We start from the raw sequence: 25,517 nt of genomic DNA, 5'->3' as shown, positions 1-25,517 counted from the left end.
CCACTGCCCACGGCTTTGTGCAGAGAAATGAATGCGGCTGGAAGGAGGAGGGAGCAGGCTAGAAAAAGATAAACACCCGCCAGAGGGAGGCACATACTTGGGGCATAGAATGGAAAGAGGGAGAGAGAGGGGCACGTTGGGATTCAGGAGGAAGAGGGGCACATTGGGATTCGTGAGGGAGGGAGCACAAACTTCAGTCAAAGGATGGAAGGAAGAAGGAGGAGGAGACATGAACTTGGGACACAGAATGGAGGGAGCATAGGATGGAAGAATGGAAGGAGTGAGGGAAAGTGATGCTGCGGTGTGGGTGGGAATAGAAAGGGAGAATTGGGTGTCTGAGAAGGAAAGAGAGATGGTTCACATGGGGAGATGAAGAAAGAGGAGAATTGTTTGGCATAGGGAGAGAGAGAGAATTATTGGACATAGTGGTGGGAGAGGAGTGAGGTGGAGATGCATGAGAAAGATGAGAGGGAGTAATGTTGGGTGTGGTGGTGGTGGAGAGGGAACATTGGGATGGATGGAATGGGATGCAAAAGGGGCCTCAAAGAGGTGGAGAAGGTGGGGAGAATACTAGGAGCTGAGTTACATACAAATTCAACTTAAGAACGGTTTAAAAAACGGAACCTGTTCTTATCCCGGGGACTGCCTGTACTTTGATTATTTTCTTTTCATGTGAAAGAAATTTTGGAAGCAAAGACACTGTGCTTGGAAGGGACTTTCTGTGGCAATATATCAAGATCTGGCTGCAGCTTTTCTAAGGAAAAAAGAATTTCAATAGGTGACTAAATTTTTGAGACAGGAGGGCTACAGATATTGCTAGCAGTGTCCTTTTGTGCTCATGGTGACAGTGGGCAAGTCTAACAAGCGAGTCACCACAGTTAAACAGATGTGGGAGGCTTTGGCAGCACTGGAAGTAGAATGCCTCCCAGAGGAAGCCAAGAAGGTTTCAGGAGATACAGCAGTGGTAGAGCTACACCCTACTTGGCAAAGAGTGCGCAGAGATCGGAGACAACGTACCCAGATGTCAGCACGGACACAGTCTTGAGATCTTGAGAGGCCATGGACCTAGTGGATTGATGTGCCATATATGTTCTATAGTGGAGTACTTTATGCGCTCACAATACTATACACCTAGTGTGGCTGTGGATGTGTAAGGATGGGGATTAGAGTTGGGAAGGTTAATGTAATGCTTGGATGAGAGGTTGAGCGATCTTTGTGTGCTAGTGTGCGGTAGGGTTTGGAGAGAGGTTATGGGGGGACCCGAGCAGCCTTGTTTGTGGGGTGTATCTTTCTCCAGGAGGGGTTGATAGTCCAGATGTGGCCTGGAATGCTATGGATGGGGTGGGGAGTAGGAGGGAGGTGGGGGATGAGGGGTAGGATTGCTGGTGGGGATGGGAGAGAAATTTTTAGGGTATTTGGGGAGTAGGGGATGGGCTTATACTTGGCCCATGTGGTAACCAACCTCAATGTATAGGATGTATTCAGAGGGCAAACTCTTGTAGGGGAGTAGTATGGATGGTGGCTGGAACATCCACATCCTAATGTTATTATTATGTTGTGTGAGAGTAGCTTTGCAGATCTGAGAGGTTTATGGTAAAAACTGTGTCTTGGAATTTTGGGGGGAGGGCATTAATTCACCCATTAAGAAATCTAAGATTTAGCAACACTTATAGTATCATAAACTACATACCTGTATAGCTTTTTTTTGCAAGAAACATATTTAGATAGTAAAGAGCATGCTATACTTAAATACTGGTGGGTGGGTGCCTTGGTAGTGGCAGATGCAGTAGGGAAGAAGAAGAATGAGGTGACCATATTGTTTAGGAAAGGGGTGGTAGATAAACTTCAGGTGTTGGAGATAGATAAAGATGGGAGATATGTAATCGGTCAAGGGGTAATAGCATGGCAAGAGATGGCCTTTTGTTGTCTCTATGCCCCCAACACTTATGATGGGACCTTTTACAAAATGATAACTTCACATCTGTTGTTGCACATACCCTTACCAATAGTGGTGGATGGAGACTTTAATGGGGTTTGGGACCTGCAGATAGATTGTTCAGGGCATTCAGGTCCTCACTGATTGCAGGGTACACAGGGAATTTAGAATTTTAGTGCACTTCTAGACTTAATAGATGTATGGAGAGTGCTACACTCTACTGATAGGGATTACACCCACCTATCCCATGCCCATGGTACGCAATCACATATTGCTTGTTTTGATCTCTAAAACGTTGTTTGAATGGGTGAGTCAGACAGATATAGAGTCCACTTCGATTTCTGATCATCCTTGGGTGGGAGTAAACATGACTTTAGGGGGGCATAGCGATAGGAGACGGAGATGGGTGTTTCCTTTGTATTTATATAAAGATACTAAATTTCAGGAGATGCTAATGGCTCACTGGAAGGCCTATTTGAATAATAATAAGCAACATCAAGATCACCCTGTGCTGTTTTGGGAATCTGCCAAAGCAGTGCTGTGGGGACATCATAAGTTATAGTAGTTATGCACATAAAATGAGAGATCAGGATCTGTTATGGGTGGGGCAAGCATTGAGGCAGGCCAGGTGGCAGTATGGGTATACCCATTGGGAGCAGATGTTGGAATTGCAAACCTCTTTCAATGAGCTTATACATCAAAGAACTCTGAAATCTCATACTTATTATAAATATCAAATGTATAGGTATGGCCAAAAAGCAGGTATATTATTAGCTCATGTAGTTCGTATAGAGAATGGCCGCCACCATATTCTATCTTTGAAGAATGAGAATAGGGAATTTGTTAACACTGATCAGGGTATTTGTGATATCTATCAATGATATATTGGGATATATGCTTCCCCTGGATAGGAGGGTTTGCAGGCATAGCTCTATTTAACAAATATAGAGCATCTGTGCACTAATGGCTACAAGATGCATAGTGGAAATATATGTGGTTCTTCTGGTTCAGTCGCTTTTCAGGAGAAAGGAAGCACTGGAGGATGCCTGGCCATAATGTTGCAGCAGCTGAATTTTTTCTCAGTCATATGAAAGTAAGCAGTTCTAGTGATAAAGCATAAGTTCAGCTTGGCCCTGGGAAGTTACTAGTTCTATGATTGCATGTCACAGTAGGGGTGCTTGGAGTGAGGAGGGTGTTTTCCAAAGATGGTGTGTACTTGAGTTTGGTCTTCTTCCCACTCATGGTCAAAAAAACTCTAGTACAGGATTTCTCAACCTGCGGTACGACGGACCTCCTGTTGGGGGTATGCAGGCTGACTGCCACCTGCCCGCTCCATTTAATTCCCCTGTTGCTGCTGCAACTCTGGGAAGGGACAGGCGCATGCAGCGATTGCACACTATTGGCCCACAAGCCTTCCACCCGACGTCAATTCTGACATCGGAGAGAAGTCCGGGCCAGCCAATCGCTGCTTGGCTGGCCTGGACCTTCTCTCCGACGTCAGAATTGACATTGGGTGGAAGGTTTGTGGGCCGTCAGCGTGCAATCGCTGCATGCGCCTGGCCCTTCCCGGAGTTGCGGCAGCAACGGGGGAATTAAATGGAGCGGGCAGGTGGCAGTCAGCCTGCATACCCCCAACAGGAGGTCCGTCGTACCGCAGGTTGAGAAACCCTGTACTAGAGTTTTTTTGACCATGAGTGGGAAGAAGACCAAACTCAAGTACACACCATCTTTGGAAAACACCCTCCTCACTCCAAGCACCCCTACTGTGACATGCAATCATAGAACTAGTAACTTCCCAGGGCCAAGCTGAACTTATGCTTTATCACTAGAACTGCTTACTTTCATATGACTGAGAAAAAATTCAGCTGCTGCAACATTATGGCCAGGCATCCTCCAGTGCTTCCTTTCTCCTGAAAAGCGACTGAACCAGAAGAACCACATATATTTTCACTATGCATCTTGTAGCCATTAGTGCACAGATAGATGTTAGTTAAGCTAGCAGTGAAATTTCCCTGACACAGCTGAAGAACGACGAAACAAGGTTCTTGGAGAATGGATTAAAAAGAGTGGCGATAAGAGTTTGTGTCGGGGTTGGAGTAATTGGACACTGATGTTGAAGAGCGGGAGATAGCCAACATTGGAACGCCAAAATCTCTCAAGCAAGTGAAAGAACTTTGAATATTATTCCTGTGTATAGTGGGCTAAGTCCCTGCTTGAGTATTTTTGAGTGGAGTTTTTTATGACAATGATATAAATTGAGCAGCTAAAAATCTATTTTGATTGCTGTCTTTGTGAAAAATTTGAGGCTTTTTTTCCACTTTAGTAAATATGGGTCTCTGTAAGGTAAATTCACTGACTAGTAACATTTTGATTGGATTTAGATCTTGCATTTTGACTTGTAAATAGCATTTGCTATATTATGGGGAAAAGGAAGCAGCTTCCCACTGCTGGGGCTACATCTTCCCTACCTGTTATTGACCCAACACTACTTTGCTTTGGACTGGGTTTTTTGGGGGGCAAGCTGCTGGAGAATCATCAGTGAAAGGAGAACCAATGTCTTGTTTTGACTGTGAAGATTTACATTGAGCCCTAAAGAAAAGCTTAAGCTCCCTGCTATGTGGCAACTGATTTCTTGTGGCAACAGCAGAACCCAGTATCAGGAGAGGACTCTGAAACAAAGCCTTCTGGAAGGAATGAGTGATAATCCAATGTTACTGAAGTATTTTTCTTATAGACACAAAAGGAAGAAAATATTCAGAGGGCAGTTTGATAGCTGGATGTCTCAATGTAGGCATTCCAATAGTGAGTTCCAATTCTATAAAACTTACAGTATGTGTCAAGATGTCTTTATAGAATACTAGTGTGAATCAGCATTGATGCACCTAAAGTTATGTGTGAACAGTTATGCCAGGTCAATGGCAGACATAAATGTGTTCACTAAGTATTCCATGATATGTGTGTGCCTTATAGTATTCTATAAGTTACATGCGCATGCTGCTCCTGTGCTCTGCCCATGTATAATCCCCCTTGCAATTAAGTGCTAATACATTTGTTTACGCACAATTTTTTTGCCTTTGGTCTCCATTTCCTTTAACTCTTTACGAACCATGAGATCAAGAACATCTCAATTGTATAAACTTTCTTTTCCTTCATTTAAGGGACTAAAGGTACCAGGTTATATTTCTTGTTCCTTTATATACACCTTCACTTCAATCTGGAACAAACTTACTGTAGATATCAGATCTAATTCTTCTCTTTATACCTTTAGAAAATCTATAAAAACAATACTTTTTCAAAAAATACTGTACAAATAGTTCTACTAGAAGATTTAGGATTGCACTTCATTTCCCATAACTGATTTTTAGTGTGGTTTTTTTCTCATTTTGTATATGTTTTTTCTCATTTATATAAACTGAGTCGAGCTTCTTTTTAAGAGGATGACCTGGTATAAAAACTAAAGGATTGGATTGGATATAGATTAGAGTGTAGTGCACATACCTGCATAAGTGCCAATTATCTCTCACTTATGCGCACATGATGTAACTACATATGCGCAATTGTAGAATTTCCCTTTAAATGAATAGGCCCCATAGTTTGCTTTCATTAGCTGTTTATATTTCTAAGTCCTGAACTGATCCCAGGATAAATTTTAAAAAAGTGTAGTTTAAACCTGTTGTATTCTGTTTTAAGTACAAGAAATATCTAATTTCCCCAGAGATACTGTACTATTGGATGTGACATCTTTTAAGGGATATTTTGTGTAAGCTCTTTTCATTTACAGATGAAAGTGCATTAGTAAAGGGAGCGAGGAAACTTGGCTACACGTTCACTGGAAGAACCCCAGATTCAATTATCATCGATGCTGTAAGTAGACCATTGGCAATCTGCGTCACTTCTTTTCAAAAGTGTATGTTTTACTAGAAAAACTAAAGGGAAAAGCAGTAACAAGTCAGTAAAACATAGTTATAATTAAAGAAAAAAACTGACTAGGAACCAGACTACTTTAAAAAAAAAAAACAAACCCAAAGAACAAAGCTGTTTAGGCTCTAATGCATTAATTTTTGATCTGCCTTTTTGACTGAAAAGGTCCACTAGTCTTCTTCTAATTTGTGCAATGCCTCAAAGTCTTCACACCCTATGCATTTATCACATTATTCTCTCAAAAATAGATTTCTGAATTATTTCACTTACCTACACATCCACTATGCATGTGAAAATGTGTTCTTCAGAGCAGAGACTCTCTATTACATGTCAGACGTACAGCGCTATGTGTACCTTTCAGCACTATAGAAATGATACATTGTAGTAGTAGTAGTACTTTTATAAGGTATTTTGGGAATGCTTCTATAAGGACCCACTTAAAGTTAGGCTGCAAGAATACACAATAACACAGCAATACAGTAAATAACAGCAGAAAAAGACCCTCATGGTTCACTCAGTCTGCCCTTTGTTGGACAAAGTGACCAGAGTCTTGTCCATCACTCTCTGTAGCCAACACTCTGTCATTCTGTATGTCCAAGTTAGATTGTAAGCTCATCTGAGCAAGGATTGTCTACAGTATTAAATGTAAAATGTACAGCGCTGCCTAACCTTTCAGCAGTATAGAAGTGAAATAGTAGTAGTAGTAGACATAGGTCACCCATGTTTAAATGCTTGTTGTGAAGTCACCATCATGCCAACCATATAGACAGCCAATATGATGGGGATGATATGTGCTGTATTGCTGACAGTATTCAACTTACCAGTCACGATGCCTTTTCCTCCCTGCTACGCTGCACAGGGAGGGACCTAAGAGGCATAGCTTGGTACGTCTGAAGTGATCTGCCAGGGTGATGATAGACTGATGTCTGTCTGTAGAAAGATAGGCCCTTATCGCTTTTGTGTCCAGATGAGCTCCGATTTAAAATGAGGGAGCGAGTTAGAGTAAGATTGGACCTTTGGAAGTTGATGATGAAGCCCAAAGACTGTAGCGTTAGAACCATGGTGTGAATTGTAAGAAGTAAATGATCCTTGAATTGAGCGACTAGAAGCCAATCATCAAGGTGTTGTTTTCGTAAATGTGCTGCCACTACAGCTAGGCATTTTGTGAAAACTCTCGGCGTTGAGGAAAGAGCTGAACTTTGTACTGGAAATGTTGATTTAGGAATGTGAAACAAATGAAATGCCAGTGGGAAGGATGAATTGGAATGTGAGTCTAAACATCCTTGAGCTCTCGGGCAGCTAACCAATCATATTGTTTCAATAGAGGAAGAATTGTTGGAAGAGAAATCATCCTGAACTTTTCTTTTTTGAGGCAGGCATTGAGTGGTCTGAGGTCGACAATGAGTCGAAGATCTTGCATCTTTTTGGGGATGAGGAAGAACCTTGAGTAGAAGCCTGGGTTTGAGAAGCCTCCTCGATGGCATTGCTGTGTAGTAGGAGGGAGATTTCTGCTGCAAGTTGCAGAATGTGTTGGTGTGGAGCCACGAAAGGAAGTGGAGGTTGAGATGGTTTTGAGTCGGGAAGGAAATTGAGGAAATATCCTTGGGCAACTATGCTGAGGACATGGCCTGCCAAGCCAGAAGGAAGTGTGTTAGCCACCCCTAGCAGATGATCAAAAATTAGGAGAAGGCTTAAGAGCAGTAATCTGAGGTGATTGTTTCCTGTCTCTCGAACGCTGTTTAGGGATGAAAGGAGAAGACTGCGATCTGTGTCATGGGTAGTATTGCTGAAAAAATTGCTGAAGGTATGCTCTTCGATAAGAAAAAGAGAAGGAAGAATGTCTAAACTGTTGGGATTGTTCCGAAGAATGCACTGAGAGTTCCCTACTAGTTGAGGAATCTTCTTTAAGCTGTGAAACTGTTACTTGCACCTTTTCGCCAAAAAGACTGTCACCCAAACAGTGAGCATCTGTCAACCCATCATATAGATCATCTCTAAGATCCGATGCTCATAGCCACGCTGAGCGCCTGGCTGCAATGGCTACTGCTGCCATTCGAGATGTCATATCATAGGCATCATAGTTGTTGTTTTTTATTTATTTATCAATTTTACACAATATTTTCAAGCATAACATCTTGTACAGTATGATTGTAATTAGGAACTTCAAAAGAAAAGAAAAACAAAATAGGAGAAATACCAACATATTCCCCTTACAATTAAGCAATCAATAGTTCACAATTATTATGATCCAAGACTTCTAAGAGTGACTATTTAACAATTAAGGAAAATCAGTTTAATCAGTTTAAAAGAAAATCTAAGTGACTGAGGTCACAGGGAGTAATTAACCATGTGTCTCTGGTGTTACTTCAGTTATTCCACCTTTCTCAAGTTGTTTCAAAGTTACAAACTTTGTTAGATGTGTCGGATCAAAGAAAACATATTTATCTGAACCATAATGAACAATGCATTTACAAGGAAATCTAAGAAAAAAATTTCCCCCCACTGAGATTACTCCAGATTTCAATAACAGGAACTGCCTTCTCTGTTTTTGAGTCTCTTTGGCAACATCTGGAAAGATCTGTACTTTCTGACCCAGAAACTCTTTGGTTCTATTTTTAAAGAATATCTTCATTATCCAGTTCTTATCTGGTGCCAATGCAACAGTCACCAACAATGTTGCTGGTATGACCAATTCTCTTATTGAGGTTTCCAATAGAGTAGTAATGTCTAATTGTGGTTCCTGTTGTCCCTCATTAGTCAATTGCTGATCCAATTTTCTAGCAGGCAAATAGAATACTTGTGTGAATGGTGGGATTAGTTCCTCTGAAACTGAAAAATATTCAAGGAAATATTTCTTTATCATTTCCCTGGGGGACATAGAAGAAACCCTAGGGAAATTTAGGAACTGCAAATTATTGGTACGATGGCCATTTTCAATCATTTCCAGTTTCCGCCTGATATTAACACTGTCTTTAATCACAACTTCTTGTACTTGTTGACCCCTTTTATTTGAACTTCATTTTTTTCAGATTTAGTTTTAATTGAGGTCATTTCCAGTTTTAATGCATTCAATTCTTGTTCCTGTTTATCAATTTTCTTTTCCACAGCTTTAATTTGTGGATTCAGGGAGTTTCCCAGTTTAATGACTAAGTCCCAGAGAGACTCCATTGTAATTTCAGTGGGTTTTTCAACCACAAAAGAAGTAATCTCACCTCCCAAATTTGTAGTTTGTTGGTCTTGTTGTGCCTCCTTCTTCGTCGATGTTCCAGCCACAGTATCGCTCCCAAGACTCAAAGTCTTTCGGTGTATCTGTTTCAAAGCTCCCAGATGAACAAGCCCCCCGGGTTGCAGGCACTATCTTGTTGGACGTGCCTGGTTCCTGCGGTGAGCTGGTATGCTGTGGTTGGTGGGGGGGGGGGGGGGAGTGTCTCTTGCTTCAGGGCTCAGCGTGACATCTAATCCAAGGATTCCTCTTGCGGTGTCACTTTGCGCTGCTGAATCCAGCGGGCAATTCCCTGATGTTGTCGGCTACTTCTGAAGGCGATTCAGGAACTGCTCGATAGTGATAGCAGGGGGATTTTCAGAGCACCGCGAGGCTCCAACGGCACTTCTCCCTCTCCTCTTAGGCATGGGGAAACACTCAGTCAAAGCTGAGAAGCTGCAATTAGGTAAAATTATCTAATTCTACCGAAAGCTCGAGAGACGCTTTCCAACATTCAGCCACTCGCGGCCATCTTGTATCCATAGTTGGTTTTAATTGAATGATAGGTCAGTTCTTGAAGGGCAATAAGAAAATTTGTCAATGCTTCCGGAGAAGCAGCCTCCAATTGCTGCAGAATGGAATGCTAAAAATGGAGAGAATTTGCAGCTGGTGGGCAATGATTTTAGAAGAAAGCATAGCCCCCTGATACATTTTGCGGACCATGGAGTCTAGGAGGCGAAAATCCTTTCCTGGGGCCACAGACAATGGTCCTTTTGAAACTTTAGCTTTCTTGATAGCCAACTCCAATACCATAGATTGGTGAGGAAGTTGTTGGAGATCATGACCTAGTGCTTTTTGAACTCCAAGCACTTAGAAGCTGCAGATACTGAAAGAGGTTTTTGCCAATTTGCTAATTGAAAGTCTTGTAGAACTTGATGTGCTGGAAGAGCCACTAGCTCCTTTAATGGGGTTTTACAAGATTGCAATATAGCTTGAAAATCTTTGTTAACTGTCGGTATTGCTGCGTGACCGAGGCTGAGCAAGGAAAAACCTTCTGTAAAAACTTTGGGTAAGAGTATTCTTCTTTAGGGGTCGGTTGAATAGCTTGAAACGGTTGTGAATGTAAGTTAGGATCTGAAACTGGGAGTATGTCTGGCTCTGATCAAGCTGGAGGAGAATGGGGGCCATGAATTGGAGATGAGCAAATAGGTATACAGGGACCTCAGGTTACCTCAGGAGATGGCATTATAGGGCCTGAAAGCAAATGTTCTTCTGGGACAATCTGCTGAATACAGGCTGAACATTGTTGGGCCTCCAGAACTGGAGAAGCCTGAGGAGAAGACTGAAGTAAGTGATGTCTTGCATAAATCATTGAAAACTTGTCACAGCCTGCATGGAGTCTGGGCTTTAGGCAGGGTGTTATGGCTGAAGAGCAGGCAATGAAACTTATTTAGGAGGAACAGGTTCCTGCAGAATAGGTGTAGGAGAGCCCACCCCACCCCCACCCGCTTAGATTTTGAGCCCTTAGAAGATTTGGAAGGGTTACCTGTATCTGCCGGGCGTTGAGGAATTAAAAAGGAGAGGAATGCGAGGCCGAGACTGAGCCCACAGGAGCCTTCACTGTTACCTCATCTTGTGAGAAAGCTGCTGTTGATTGAGCCAGTCACGAAGTCCGTTGGAACAACTGGTACAGATGGTATGTGGAGCCCAAGACTTATCCTGGTCACCCAGTGGACTGCCAAAGTCCAATTTGTATACCTTCTTCAGATCTACAGTAATTGGGCAACGTTGTGCTTTCGTCGTGAATGAACCACAGACGTAACAGAAATTATCTGGATTATTAGTACAATGTCTTGGCATGATAAAGACTGATATTAATCACCGTCTGTAGCATAAAAAGAGAACTGTCATTAACCCTTTTATACATTTATCCTATAAACGCATGATATCGCCCAATTAACATTTATAATTATATATAATAAGCCTCATTACAAAATTGTGACGTGCTAGTGATAAACTAAACACAGATTTGAAATCAGCATGAAAAATATTAGAAAACCCACACTCTGATGAAAATGATGTGTTGACCTGTGTAATTAGTCCAACAGATCTCTGTAATTCCTAGTAATGTAATTTCCTTTAATCTCAACTTCCCTTGAGAGAGTATAATTTCTCTCTCCCACATGTAGTGGACTGTAATCATAGTGGACTGTAATCCTTTTTTATTGTTATTTCTTTCTAAGTTGATTGTATAAGAATATAAATAAATAAATAAATTTACGCTGGCTTTTACAAAGTTGTGGTAGAGGTTTCTACTGCGGGCTAGAGAGGTAAATGCTCCAATGTAGAAACCTCTACTGTGACTTTTTAAATGGAGCCCTTAATGTGAAGAAGTGTGAAGTGAAGCCCCTTAAGTTTAGAAATCCAAAAAAGCAGGAGAGACTAACCCAAATGAAATGCACAAAATTACACAGATAACTAACTTAACATATGCTCTGATGTAGGCCTTCATTTATGGAATCTATAACCTCTTGAGATTTAATGGATTTTCAAAGGAAAGCCAAGAAGGAAGCATATCGGATCTGATTTTTGTATAGAGAAATAATAATATTTACAATCAATAATGTAACCAGAGTCTTTTTATTTGACAAGGCTCTATATAGAATTTTTACATTTTAAAAAGATGTATGCTGTATGTCCATTTTAAGGGCTACATTTTTATTAGAATATGCCTAGAACTTTGTGATTGACAGCTTAGTAATTTCATGAATAAATAATAGAGGCCAATTTGGATTAAAAACCAAAACATACAAATATACTTGTACATATTTCAGAAATACAAGTGGGTTAAATTAAAAGTAATGCCAATCTCCATAACCTTTGTTTGAATTAAGATATTGTAATGAATAAAAAAACAAAAACAATGCTTGAAACTTGCTCTTTTATTACATGTGTTGACTTTTCAACAGTCGCCACTATTCATCACACATTTGTGACAACCATGATCAAGTTTTTGAAAGCTATCATGAAAGAACTGAATATCTTGTCTCTTCAACCAGTTGCTCACAGTCCTTTTCATGTCTTCATTCAAATCCAGTAGATGCTCCTGAAGATATTCCTTCAATTTTAGAAAAATATGAAAATCGTATGGTGTTATGTCTGGGCTGTATGGCAAATAGGGTAAGACTATAAGACCCATCTTCACAATTGCGTCTGTGGTTTTCATGCTCTGTGAAACCTAACATTGTTATATTGCAAGAAAAGTTCCTTCTTGTGCTTCCAAACTCTTCCTAATCATTCTTTCAAAGTGACCTTTATGAGGTAATCAACCAGACTTCTACATTGCTGTTATGGGTTGTCCACTTAAGAACATAAGAATAGCCTTACTGGGTCAGAACAAAGGTTCATCAAGCCCAGTAGCCTGTTTTCACAGTGGCCAATCCCGGTCACTAGTACCTAAAGAGTAGCAACATTCCATGCTACCAATTCAGGGCAACCCCATGTCTCTCAATAACAGACTAAGGACTTTCCTCCAGGAAATTGTCCAAACTCTTCTTAAAACTTAATTCATTCTTCAATCATGCAAATCAGCCCATCCTGGTTCACAATCTTTACATTTATTGGCCCAGCAAAGCATAATATTCACATCAACATGGTTATCACCATAAAAAGCTTGCATGCAACAGTGAAATTTCAATCCAGGTCACTAGTACCTGACCAAACCCCAAAGAGTAGCAACATTCCATGCTATCAATCCAGGGCAAGCAGTGGCTTGCCCCGTGTCTTTCTCAATAACATACTATGGACTTTTCCTCCAAGAAATTATCCAAACCTTTCTTAAAACCAGCTATGCTATCCACTCATAACACAACCTCTGGCAATGTGTTCCCGAGCTTAAGTTTTCTCTGAGTGAAAAATTATTTCCTCCTATTGGTTTTAAAAGTATTTCCATGTAACTTCATCAAGTGCTTGTGTCTCTTCTTATTTTCTTCATTCGGATCCTTTTTCCATTCTTTAAAGGATGGGTTTTTTTTGTGTGTGTGTTTTTTTTTTTTTTTGCTCTAAAAGCCTCTTTCTTTTCACTTTTTAACCATGCCGGCTCTTGTTGCCTTTGTACGTGGGCTTCCACGATGGTATTTTTAAATAACATCCACGCCTGATTTACAGTCCTAACCTTTGCAATTGATCCTTTTAGGTTTTTTTTAACCATTTTCCTCATAGTCTTCCTTTCGAAAATTAAATGCCTCTACAGCAGATTTCTTTTGTGATGTCACTTCAGGTATCGGCTCAAATTTAATCACGTAATGATAACTATTTCCAAGCGGACCCAACACCGTTAACCCCTGTACTATGCTTTGCATTCCACTAAGGATCAAATCTAAAACAGCACACCCTCTTGTCGGTTCCTGGACCAGTTGCTCCAAGAAGCAATCATTTATGGCATCTAGGAATTTTATCTCCCTAGTACTCCCCGATGTAACATTAAACCAGTCAATGTTGGGGTAACTGAAATCAAAAGAACTCAGAAACTTATCCAAATTCAATCTAAGGGATTAGTCAAACACCATGTAAATACTCTAAGCTCTGCTACTAGGCAGCTTTCTTGGAAACTAAAAAAAGGGAGAAAAAAAGCATCGGTTGAGCTTCTTATGCCCCCCCACACCAAAAAAAAATAAATAAAAAATCACTTCCCAGTTAGAAAACTCTTCAAACTGTTCTTTATTTAAAGTCTCCAAAAATGCCAGTATACATAGCAACACAGTATACAGTAGACTAATCCTTAAAGCCATCATCAAAAATGAAACCACTTAGCTTGCTGAAGCTCCGGTCTGTCGGTCAGTAATTTTTCACACTGGGGGGCAGGTCAGAAGGCAAGGCACAGCATGGAGGGAGGGAGATAACAACGGTAAGGGGAATGATTTTATTTTTTAATTTAGTGATTGATTTACATCTGCTGTCTGTTCAGGAAGAAATGCATTTGTTTCTTTTCCTCTGGAGTTGTACTGCATGCAGAGTCTTGCATCTTAAGGTTCGTTTGTATATATGAGTACTTTTAGTTTTTGGTCCCATATTTGCATGGAGTTATCTGTGTTTTGGTAGGAATGAATATTGAGAAGCATACAGTGTGCTTTGTTTAGTTTAATTTTGTAGTTAACCATTATGTGTTGTTAATACGATTATATTATGTGTATGTGTGTATATATGAAAAATGAATGGAAAAATTGGTGTTATAATTAATAATAATAACAACTTTATTTTTCTATACTGCCAACACCCAAAAAGTTCTAGGTGGTTCACAAAATAAAGAGGACTGAACATTCCAGTGATGATACAAAGCACACAAAAAGGCAATACAATATTTCAATAATGAAAAATACAGTATGAAGGTGTGAGATAATCTTCAATCAAGTAACAAATTTTTTGAACAAATAGGTCTTAACCAGTTTTCTGAAGGTGCAATAAGATGCAGATTATTGAATCAGACCATCTAACCATACTTGAACTTTACCTGCTTGGTAAACCAAAGATCGATTGAAATACTTTTTATAACGGCAATTTTTGGGATTAGGAAAAGTAAATAAACCAGTGCGCTGAGTAGACCTAGTCAAACAGTACAGTTCAAAATGAGAGAAGAGATATAACGGAGCTAATCCAAATAACATCTTATAGCAAATACAAGCAAATTACTCTTGCTTTCATTGGCAACCAGTGCAGGGCTGACATGTTCCTGTGTTTTTTAATCCGAAAATTAAATGGACTGCTTTATTTTGGATAAGCCTTCATCTTCCCAAGATGGTTTTATAAGCTCCCAGATAGATTATATTGCAGTAGTCAAGAATAGATAAAATTAATGCTTGAACTAATAATCTAAAAGAAGTAGGGTCAAAGTATTTTTTAATGGAACGCAATTTCCATAATGCAAAGAAACATTTCTTAACAAGCATATCGGTCAAGTATAACTCCCAAAATTTTAAGAGAAGAAACTATTGGATATTCTTGTCCTCAAATAAATTGTTTTATCCATAATTTTATCGTTAGGACTAGCCAGAAAAAAACCTGTTTTTCAGTGTTTATTTCAACTTAAATTTAATAGTCCATTTTTCAATCTGATTTAGGATAAAAGTGATCTGTTTTTATATTTCAGTAGTAAAGAAATACCGTATTTTTTGCTCCATAAGACAACTTTTTTTCCACCCAAAAGTGGGTGGAAATCTCCATGTGTCTTATGAAGCGAAGGTAAAAAAATTTTAATCCCCCGCATAGCTGCCAACACCCCAAACCAACACGCAGCAGCCACCCCACCTTTCAGCACCGCTCGCCACCGCCCCCATACAATTAGAAAACAGCCCCCGCACCGCAGCCGCACTACCTTTCTGCACCGCTCGCCGCCCCCCTGTACAGTTGAAAAAAAACCACCCCTCCACACCGCTCTACCATTCAATACCACTCGCCCCTCCCCCCTCGTGGAATTACAAAACAAACCTGCTGCCGCCACTGCCATACCTGTTTCCAGCCTGGTGGTCCAGTGTATATCCCTCCCTCAACGGCTATGTATTAATTCCCGGCGCACGAGTCGGGAGCGTGGTGGTTAGGGCCAAGCTTTACACACTCCTACTTGGGCCCACGCCGCTTTCTGAATGGCTGGCGGCAGTTCTCATGGGACTCGCGAGAACTGCTTGCAGCCATTCAGAAAGCAGCACAGGCCCAAGCAGGATTGTGTAAAGCATGGCCCTGACCGCCACGCTCCTGACCCGCGCGCCTGTTGCCAGAAAATAATACAGAGCCGAGGAGTTAGGGAGGGAAGAATTAAAAAAGGTATGGGTTTTGTGGTGTGTTTTTTTTTTTTTAAAGGTACAAAGAGGGGGGATATGATAAAAAAAGGTACAAAGGGGGGGATATGATTAAAAAGCTACAAGAGGGGGTATGATTAAAGGTACAAAAGGGGGGGATGATTAAAGGTAAGGGGGATGATTATAAAAAGTACTGGGGGTACGTGGGGGATATTTTAAGGTACTGGGGGGTACATGGGTGGTATGGGGCCTGCCTGCCTTTCTGTCACTAGACCACTAGGCCTGCCTGCCACTAGGCCTACCAGCTCTGTGCCCTGTCCCTGTCCGCCCTGTCCCGGTGTACCACTAGACCACCAGAGGGGGGGACAGGGTACATAGCCTGGCAGGGAGTAGAGACAGGGTGCAGAGCCTAGCAACGAGTGTGAAGTTGGATGCAGAGCCTGGCAGGGAGAATTTGGTTCAGAGTGCTTTTTCTTGTTTTCTTCCTCTAAATATAGGGTCGTCTTATGGTCAGGTGCATCTTATGGCGTGAAAAATACAGTAACTGGTATCAGTATTGTGATGTCATCGGCATAAATATAAAAAATTACATTTAAGCTTTGTAAAAGATTGGCCAAGGAAGCAACATAGATGTTAAACAAAGTGGGTGATAATGGTGAACCTTGAGGTACCCCACAAGGGTTACTCCAAGAAATGGAATACTGACCATTGCTCAAGACTTGATACAATCTTTTTTCTAAGAAACCCTGAAACAAATCTTGGACTTTTCCAGAAATTCCCTTAGCAAGTCAAAAGCGCTACTAAGATCAAATTGTAGTATTAGTGTGCTAGTGCCTTGGCTGAATAAGGAATGGATATGATCAATCAAAGAGGCTACATCCATCTCTGTTATGGGGGCAGGATCTGGGGTTAAGATGGGCGGGGTCTGGGCCACAACTTAGTCCAGTGTTCTTCAACTGCTGGTCCAAGGACTGGTGCCAGTCCACAAAATAATTATTTTATTATCCCAGGACAAGCAGGCAGCATATTCTTAACACATGGGTGACGTCACCGACGGAGCCCTCGGTACGGACCTTTTTTAACTAGAAGTTTCTAGTTGGCCGCACCGCGCGTGCGCGAGTGCCTTCCCGCCCGACGGAGGAGTGCGTGGTCCCCAGTTTCTTCGTTTCCGCGGAGCGAAGAAGACGCGTGTGTTTTTTCAACGGCCGTTGAAACCACTTTTTGCCTTCCCGCTCGCGCTTTTTTTCCATTTTTTTATCTTCCTTTGCCTTCGGGTTTCTTTTTTCTTTGCTTTGTAAAAAAAAAAAAAAAAAAAAACTTTGCTTTTTTTCCCCTTTTTTCGTTTTGCCCTGGCGGGGCCTGTTGCCATTATACAGGCCTCGGGGTTCGATTTTGCGGAGGCCGTTTTCCCCTTCATGCCCCCGCAGGTCGGTTTTAAAAAGTGCCAGCGGTGTGCACGCCCGATCTCCCTCACTGACCCACACAATTGGTGTTTGCAGTGTTTGGGTCCGGAGCATCGGGCGGACTCCTGCACTTTTTTATTTCTGCCGGTCCATAGGGGTCAAAAGGTTGAACACTGTTCTAGACCTTAAGCATTTGCAAAATCTGATACAATTATGGGAATATGAAGTAAGGGAGAGACATTAGCGGAATAACATGTAAACCTGTGCTGCTGGTGCTGAGTTAAAGGGAAATATATTCTATTAGATGTTCTTATTGTAAGTGATACAGTAGACTCTTAGTTATCTGACACCCATGGGGATTGTGGATGCCAAATAACTGTAGTTTCTGGTTGCTTGAGAGTTGCTATAAAAATAGCTTTGTCTCCCCTCCCTTCTCACCTCACTCTTATCATCCCTCCATCCCCACTTGTAGGTCCAGCATCTGTTCTTTCTGGGTCATTTTCTCTCCTCCCTCTCCCACTTTCTCTCTCCTCTTCTCCCCTCACTTATGGGTCCAATATCTATCCATCTCCCCTGCCCTTTACCCTGCAGGACCAGTATCCATGTTTCTCCCGCCCTCCCTCCCTCAACGCTCTCTCGAACCACCGGTGGTGGCACCAACAAATCTCTCTCCTTCCCTCCATTCAGCCCCTGAGGCAGCAGCAGCAGCAGCCGATCCTAACAATACCCCTCCCTCTGGCCCCCGAAGCAACAGGTAGCCTGACCCTCCCCCCCCTTCATCATTCCAGGCCCCAAAGCAGCAGAGCCGGTCCTGACAACCTCGCCAACCCCCTCACTTACCTAAAGCAGTAGCGGCAGCCGATGAGCAGAGGAAGCGCCTTAAACAGGCAGATTCCGGGCAGCCCCGGCAGGGCCTTTCCTCTGCCGTGTCGGTAACAATTTTTTTTTTTGCTGGCAGCTTTTTTGCCAGTTGGTTGAAAGTGCTGTTAGTTGAATACTGGTTAACTGGGATTATAGATACATTAATTTTCTTGTATTGTAATCATATTGAAAATAAACAAAATAAAGCAAAAACCAAACTAATCTTCCTTGGAAACAAATGAGGGAGTTTGCTCAATATTAAGGATATTCAGTAGAGAATGACAAGGAGACAGTGTTTTCCCCATCACCGAAGGAACTCATTTTCCTGTCCCAGCGAGTTCTTTTCCTGACCCTGTCCCATTTCTGCAAACTCTGTCCTCTTCTACACAAACCTCAAACACCTTAAAATCATAACTGTTCGAGGCTTGTGCGGTTAAGACAGAGCTTACAGGAATGGAACAGGGACAGCGACAAAACTCATGGGGATGGGATTTGGAAATTGAGTTCCTGTGGGGATGGGGACAAATTTGTCCCCATGTCATTCTCTAGTGTTCAGCACCTACTACAACCACAAAGCTGGCTCCTGCACTGAACTGCTAGAATTCTTTCAACTGTCCAGTCTCAGTTTAAATAGAGCACACTTCTGACTTAGGAGCCGTGAGGATGACATCACCCAGTCAGATAGATGATTCTCTTGCTGTTTTTGGAGGACTTCCATTACAGGTAATTCTACTTTCCTAAACTTGTTTAGCAATCAAGTTATTCTTATCTGTGCTGGTCTTCTCCATCGCTCTACCAAATGTCGAGAATAGCCTTCCTGAAACACATATGTCATCTACCCTCTCCTGCTAGAATTTGGATCTATCCTGAAAATGTATCTCTATGAGGCTGCTTTTAAAACTTGGACCTCTAAATGAATATGGTAATCTTGACTTTAATTTTTTTAAGGTATCATTTCCTCAAAGAACCTCTTATTTGTCTTACCTAAATTAGATTTTATGTGCCATGGAACAGAAACTATCTCTTATATGTTTCTGTACAGCACTTTGCCTTGTAGTGTTATATAAAATTAAAATAATGCAGGCAGTCCTCGAGTTAGACACCCAACTTAAGTACAACTCGTACTTAACGCAGTTACGGCTTCATTTGATTTCACTGAGAGTATTTCCAGTGGCAAAGACTCCTATACTTTTCCTGTAGCAGATTCAGAAATGATGCATGGCCACATTAAGAACAATGTGTGCTTATGCATGATGTACCTTAGAGGGAACACTGGACTAGGGACAGTCAGCTGGGAACAGAGGTAAGCAGTAAGAATCTTAAAATCTACAATTTCTGAGTTACATACAAATCCAACTTAAGAACAGCTTTAAAAACACAACTCATTCATAACCCGGGGGACTGTAGGAATTCCAGTAAGAAAATAGTCACTTTCACCAGTAGAGGGAGCTCATATCACAATTATTTAGTTAAAATAGACTGACAAGTAGATTTTGAGATTGGATAAGCTTTGGTTTCATTTTGCTGTACTTAAAACAGCTATAATTTCATTTTCTTCTACTTTAAAACAGCTATAATGAAGTGTGTGTGTTTTCATTTGTTTTGTTATGCAGATGGGCAAAGAACTGGTCTTTAGACTCCTTAACGTTCTAGAATTCTCCAGGTAACAGTATTTATGTCTAATCGAATCTAACCAGTATTTCTGAGTTGCACTATGCCTAATTAGGTTCAAGGCGACTTACAATGTAAGGAATTATAGAATGTATAAGCTACATTTATATTATAGCAGCTTGAAGAGAACCGAGTTATGAGCGAAGTAATGGGGAAGGGCGGAATTGAGGTTTAATGACTGTACTGGTATAACACTTGAATTACGTGATACTAGGTATGTTGAGTTACTTGTATTTTGCTGATTCAACTTAAAATATAAGGCAAATGTGGTAAAAAATGAAAAGGGTACTACATTATAGGTGATATTGATCCTGTGACAGTCCTGTCTTATTTGTCACTCATGACCCACTTCTGACCTTTTTCTTCTCTTCCTCCCACTTGGTTTTTCACACAGAGGACCAAAGTTCTTTCTTGTACAACCCCACTCTTTGCCTTAATGCATGGGTAGTCAATCCGATCTCGTGAGATCTCTTGTAGGAAGGTTCAATATATAGTTTTGCTTCTCCTCTCTTACCTCTGGACTGCCCTCCAGCTACCAGTTGTCTTCCTACAAGTGAGACACTAGGAGCTAGTCTTTTTCACTCTTGTTTGTTTTTCTTTAACGTCAGTATTTTTACACTACTTCGCGTGATTTCTTTTTCGTGCTGCAGAGGAACTCCTTGGGGAACAGCTCTGGCTGCAGGAGACCACAGACTCTGAGGTGGAGAGTATGCTTACAGGGGGTTGGCTGCTAGGTAGTGCACCCACCTGGGCCTTCTGAATTCACAGTTTTGATGCTTGGGAACTGTTTCCCTTGGGAGCAAAGCTCACCCCAGGTTCGTCCACTATTGGGTTTGAGCGTAGGCTGCGTGGCTCCATGGTGGTTTATCCAGGATCGGGGCTGACTGCATTCCTTCCCTCATTTTCATGTGTAGGTTCTGGATGGGGTGGAGGTCTCTGGCTGATGCGTTGGGCCTGAGAGGCAGTCAGAAGAAACAGGCAGTCCAGGTTCCACGGCTTGTTGAAGTAGAGGATCGCCCTGTAAGCTTTTACAGCTTCCATCTTGCAGCTCCCAGCATACAGCATGGCACAGTGAGTAACAAGGTGACAGCCTGAAAGATTAATTTTGGGAGGGGGTCTCCAATACCAAATTGCCATTTTTAATTTTTCTATTCAGCTTTTCCAGAACATTTTTAATGCTAAAATCGCTGCCATAGCAGCCATCTTGGATTTCCCAATCTTGAATAAAAAGCTTTTTTTCTGAGCAAAAACAAGGTGTTTTTGAGGCATAAACAGGTGAGATGGACTCCCAGGGCAGGATACTTCGGATTCATGCCCTGTTTGCGGTGGATGGCTGTCAAGGAGCATACATGTTCAACTGCAGCCTTTATATTTTATTTTGTATTTTATAATTTGTATTCAAATGCTTATTTTAAGTCTTTTTTATTTTTTACTCTTTTTACGATGATGGAGTTCCTTTCCTTTTGTTTTACATTTTGTAAACTGCTATGATGTTGTACTGAAGAGCGGTCTATAAATACAAATTAACATAAACACATGCTGTGCTGCATGTGTGGGGTGTGGTGGTGGCCCTCCTGCCCCTTCGGGGGGGGGGGGTGTCTGGTGGACAGTCCACCTGAGGTCTGTCAAAAAATTCCAAATTTGAGCTGGGAGGCAGCACAAGTGCATCCCCGGTGGCGCCAAAATCCTACAAAAGCTCAAAACAGCATCCACAGGGGTCCTTTGTCCCTCTGGGACAAGAATTTCTCCCCAATCCATCGAGTATTGCGCCCCTGTTAGCACTGGGGTGTTTCTCTCCCCCCCTCAAGAACGCAAGTCCCAAGTAGAAGTGCCATGCTCAGTCAGGGGACAGCCTGCCTGTGGATGACTCAGATGATCAGGATTCGGTTTTTATGCCTTTGGTTTCCCTGACAAGAACTTCTACAGGTGGTGATAATACTACAGCCTTGGAGCTACAGACCCCAGATCTAGAGGACACTCCAGATCTTGGGGCGGACCCTTCTGTGCAGTGGCTGTTCACACCAGTGATGCTGATAAATGTTCTCAGAATCCCTTCAGGAGTTCAAACTGGAGGCTAATCCTCAGACCTCAACAGCGCAGTGCTCACTTTTGAGTAGCACAAAACGACAGACTTCCTGTTTTCCATACCATCCAAACATCACAAAGATGCTTATGGATCACTGAGAAGTGCTGGAAGGGCCCCTGTGGGTGGCCAAGGCAATGACTAAGCTCTATCTGATGGCGGATACATTTTTTTGTTTGTTTGTTTGTTTTTTTGTTTCCCCAAAAGTAGATTCTGTGGCAGTGTAAGTTACAAAGTTCACCTTCCCAGTAAAGGCGGTGTGGTGTTGATGGATGCCCAAGACTGCAGGATCAATTTTGTATTTGAGGCTTTTTGACTTCATGGCCACTGGTTTGAAAGCTGCAATGGCAGCATCCTTTATTGCCAGGGCCTGTCACTCCAAGTTGCGTCATGATCCTCATACTATTGTGGATAGGGATTTTCCATTTTTGATTTTCGGAGTGGACCTCATGGCTGATACCCTGTATGACCTTTTCAGGGTTGTGAGCAAGCTGGCAGGTTACACTATCTCCACACACAGAATGCTGTGGATTAGGTAGTAGTCAGGTGATTCTTTGTCCAAGGCAACCCTAAACCATTTAAGGGGCAGTTACATTTTGGTAAAGGCCTAGATGACCTTATAGCTAGTGTACAAGACCATAAACCCAAGTCCTTGCTGGACAGCAGGCCATGTCCTCTAAGGGATTGGGGTAAGGTGCTTTCGTACCTTCAGGAGATATCATTACTATTCTGGAGGTTACTCGAGGCAGAGGCCATTTCAGAACCCCATGCAGCAATTTGGAAGGGCTCCCATCATTGGGCACCCACTGTACTTCTGCCCCAAAGAAGTAGTTATGATGCCAGGCCAACGGCCTTGATTCCATGCATTGGGGGGAGGCTTTTGGCATATTTAGAGTGGGCTGAGATCACCACAGATTGCTGGATGCTGAGCAGTCTAAAAGAAAGGTACAAACTCGAGTTTTATTGTCCCCTTCCAGATCTTTTTCTGGACTCCCCTGCGGGGAAACCAGAAAAAGAGGCAAAGGTCAAAGTAACAGTCCAGAGATTACTGGACATAGCAGCCATAGAGCCTGTTCCAGAGTCAGACTCTGGCTCTGACAGATACTCCATACTCCATGTTGAAGCATGCCAAAAAAGGCTCCAAAGACTGTGGAGACAAATCTTGGATCTCAAAGCACTCAAAAACCCATGGTTCAGAATGGAGACAGTAAGGTCAGTGATTGCATTGGTCACACCAGAGGAATTTCTAGCCTCTCTGGATCCTGTCTTCATATCCCCATATTTCCAGAGCACAGGAGATATTTGAGGTTCCACATCTTACAACAGCAGTTCCAGTTTGCAGCCTTGCCCTTTGGGCTGGCTACAGTGCCTCAGACCTTCATTAATGTAATGGTGGTAGTAGCAGCACACCTGCGCAGACTTGGCATCCAAGTCCACCTGTATCGGGACGATTGGTTCATCAGGGCCCAGACTGAAGCCAAGGTACACCAGGCAGTTCACCAAGTTGTCTAGTTGCTGCAGCAGCTTAGCTGGGTGGTCAACTTTTGGAAAAGTCACCTTGTTCCAATGCAAGACTTGGAATACCTGGGAGTTCATTTCACCGTGGAAGTGAACAAAGTATTTCTTTCAGAGGCACGCAAGGCAAAGCTTCTCCAAATGATACGAGCCTTTTAGAACACACACGCTTCAACAGCCAGGCATTTCTTTCAGGTACTGGGATCAATGGTTATCACCATAGACATCTTACCCTGGACAAGAGCTCACTTGCGTCCACATCAAGAAGCGCTCACCTCATGTAATACAGTGGTGTCAGTAGAGGAATCTGATGCATCAGCGGCTCCTTTGGACAGTGGAGGCTTGTTACAGTCTAGTCTGGTGGTTGAATTACCTCTCTGTCCAGAGGTGTTACCCTTTGTATCTGCACATGGGTAATCATGATGATGGACAGCAACCTGTATGGCTGGGAGGTGTATTGCAAGGATCATCCAGTTCAGGAGCACTGGTCCCCTTCCCAGAGAAAGTGGTCAATCAATTGCTTGGAACTTTGGGTGATCCCTATGACTCTCCTGAAATTTGAAAGTACGCTGCAGAAGGTAACTTGAGTTTTTTTGGACAATGCCATGGCAGTAGCCTACATCAGTTGCCAAGAGGGCACAGGGAGTTCGCCCCTGGGCAGAAATCTTCTAGCACTTTTGGCAGTGCATGTAGCCAGGGTAGACAACGTGCAAGCAGATTTTCTCAGCCGCAAAACCCTGGATCCCAGGGAATGGTCTCTGTCCCAGACAGCTTCACTTCCATAGTACACAGATGGGGGCATCCAACATTCGACCTAATGACGTCGGCTTCCAACAAGAAAGCAGCTCAGTTCTTCAGCGGAAGACGTGAACTAGGAAATGAACGGCTGTGGCCAGAGGAGGGTCTCATCTATGCCTTTCCTCCATAGCCCATGATCAGATGTCTCCTGCAAAGGATCAAAGTGCATTGGGGTCAGGTGATTCTCGTGGTGCCAGATTGGCCGAGATGCCTGTGGTACATAGACCTGGTACGTCTACAACTGTATCAGGGTCTCAAAGCTTCCCTGTCATTCACATCTCCTCACACAGGGCCCAATAGCCCTACAGGATCCGGAACACTTTGGTCTTAATGGCATGGCTTTTGAGCACGCAGAATTAGTGCGCAGGTGGTACTCGATGTATTTCCTACCATTTTGCAGAGTAAGAAGAAATTGACCATTGCAACATGCATAAAGGCCTGGAAGTCTATCCCAGTGTTTCTCAACATGCGGTACGCCGTACCCCTGGGTGTCAGAGCTGACTTCAGAGGAAAGGCTTGTGGGTCAACCACGTACAGCGTGTGAATCACTACCGGCTGCGCATGCCCCCAACAAGCCGCTAAAGGCAGATGGAGCGAGTGCGGCTCTAACAAGTAAGGGAACACAATCTTTCTGGGACGGGGGGTGGGGGGAAGAAGCACATTGGAGCATTGGAGGGGCAAGATTCTTGGACAATGGCTGGAAGGCGAGGTGGGGGGGGGCACGAACTCGACTCAGAAGGAAGGGAGGTGGCCTGAACATGGGACACAGAAGGGAGGGAAGAAGAGGTCACTAACTTAGAACATAGGAAGGAGGGAATAGAAAGGAAGAATTGTTGAACACGAGTGTGTGAGTGAGAGGGAAAGAGATGGCGGCACATGGAGAGAGGAAGAAATAGGAAAACTGTTGGGCATAGAGAGGAATGAAGAACAGAAGGATGATAGGGAGAAATGTTGGATATGGTGGTGGAGAGGGAACAGAGGGACAGATTGAAGGGGATTGCAAAGGGGAGGAATGTTGGACATAGTGATGGAGGGAGAGACATGGCATTGTGCTGGAGAAGGGTGATAGAAGGAGAAATGGGCATGGGGCTGGTGGGCAGTGGTGAAAAATGTTGCACATGATCTGGGGCATGAGAGAGGGAGAAATGTTGGATGTGACAGTAGAGGGGGTAGAATAGATTCCTGGATCTCTCACGACAGATGGACAGTGAGAGAGGGAGACTTGTTGCCAATAGAGAAGAAGAATAATTGGACTCATGAAGGGACAGAGAGAGATGATGGGGAAGGGAATGAGGTGCAGAGGAGAGGAAGCGTGCAGGAGGCAGAAAGTGTTGGA

The 25,517-nt window shown here is 42.7% G+C and overlaps 1 protein-coding gene across 1 annotated transcript in view; it reads left to right on the top strand.

Moving 5' to 3' along the window:
- Positions 1 to 25,517, top strand: part of ATP8A2 (ATPase phospholipid transporting 8A2) — a 457,609-nt gene that overhangs the window by 145,552 nt on the left and 286,540 nt on the right. The window contains exons 11-12 of the mRNA XM_033950263.1: positions 5,718 to 5,800; positions 19,728 to 19,777. Coding sequence (XP_033806154.1) covers positions 5,718 to 5,800; positions 19,728 to 19,777 — 133 coding nt within the window. The remainder of the gene's footprint in view (positions 1 to 5,717; positions 5,801 to 19,727; positions 19,778 to 25,517) is intronic.

This window comes from Geotrypetes seraphini, chromosome 6 (assembly GCF_902459505.1).
Source record: "Geotrypetes seraphini chromosome 6, aGeoSer1.1, whole genome shotgun sequence".
NCBI classification, from domain to species: Eukaryota; Metazoa; Chordata; class Amphibia; order Gymnophiona; family Dermophiidae; genus Geotrypetes; species Geotrypetes seraphini.
Note: the sequence above shows the minus strand (reverse complement) of the source record. Positions and strands in the feature narration are given on the sequence as shown.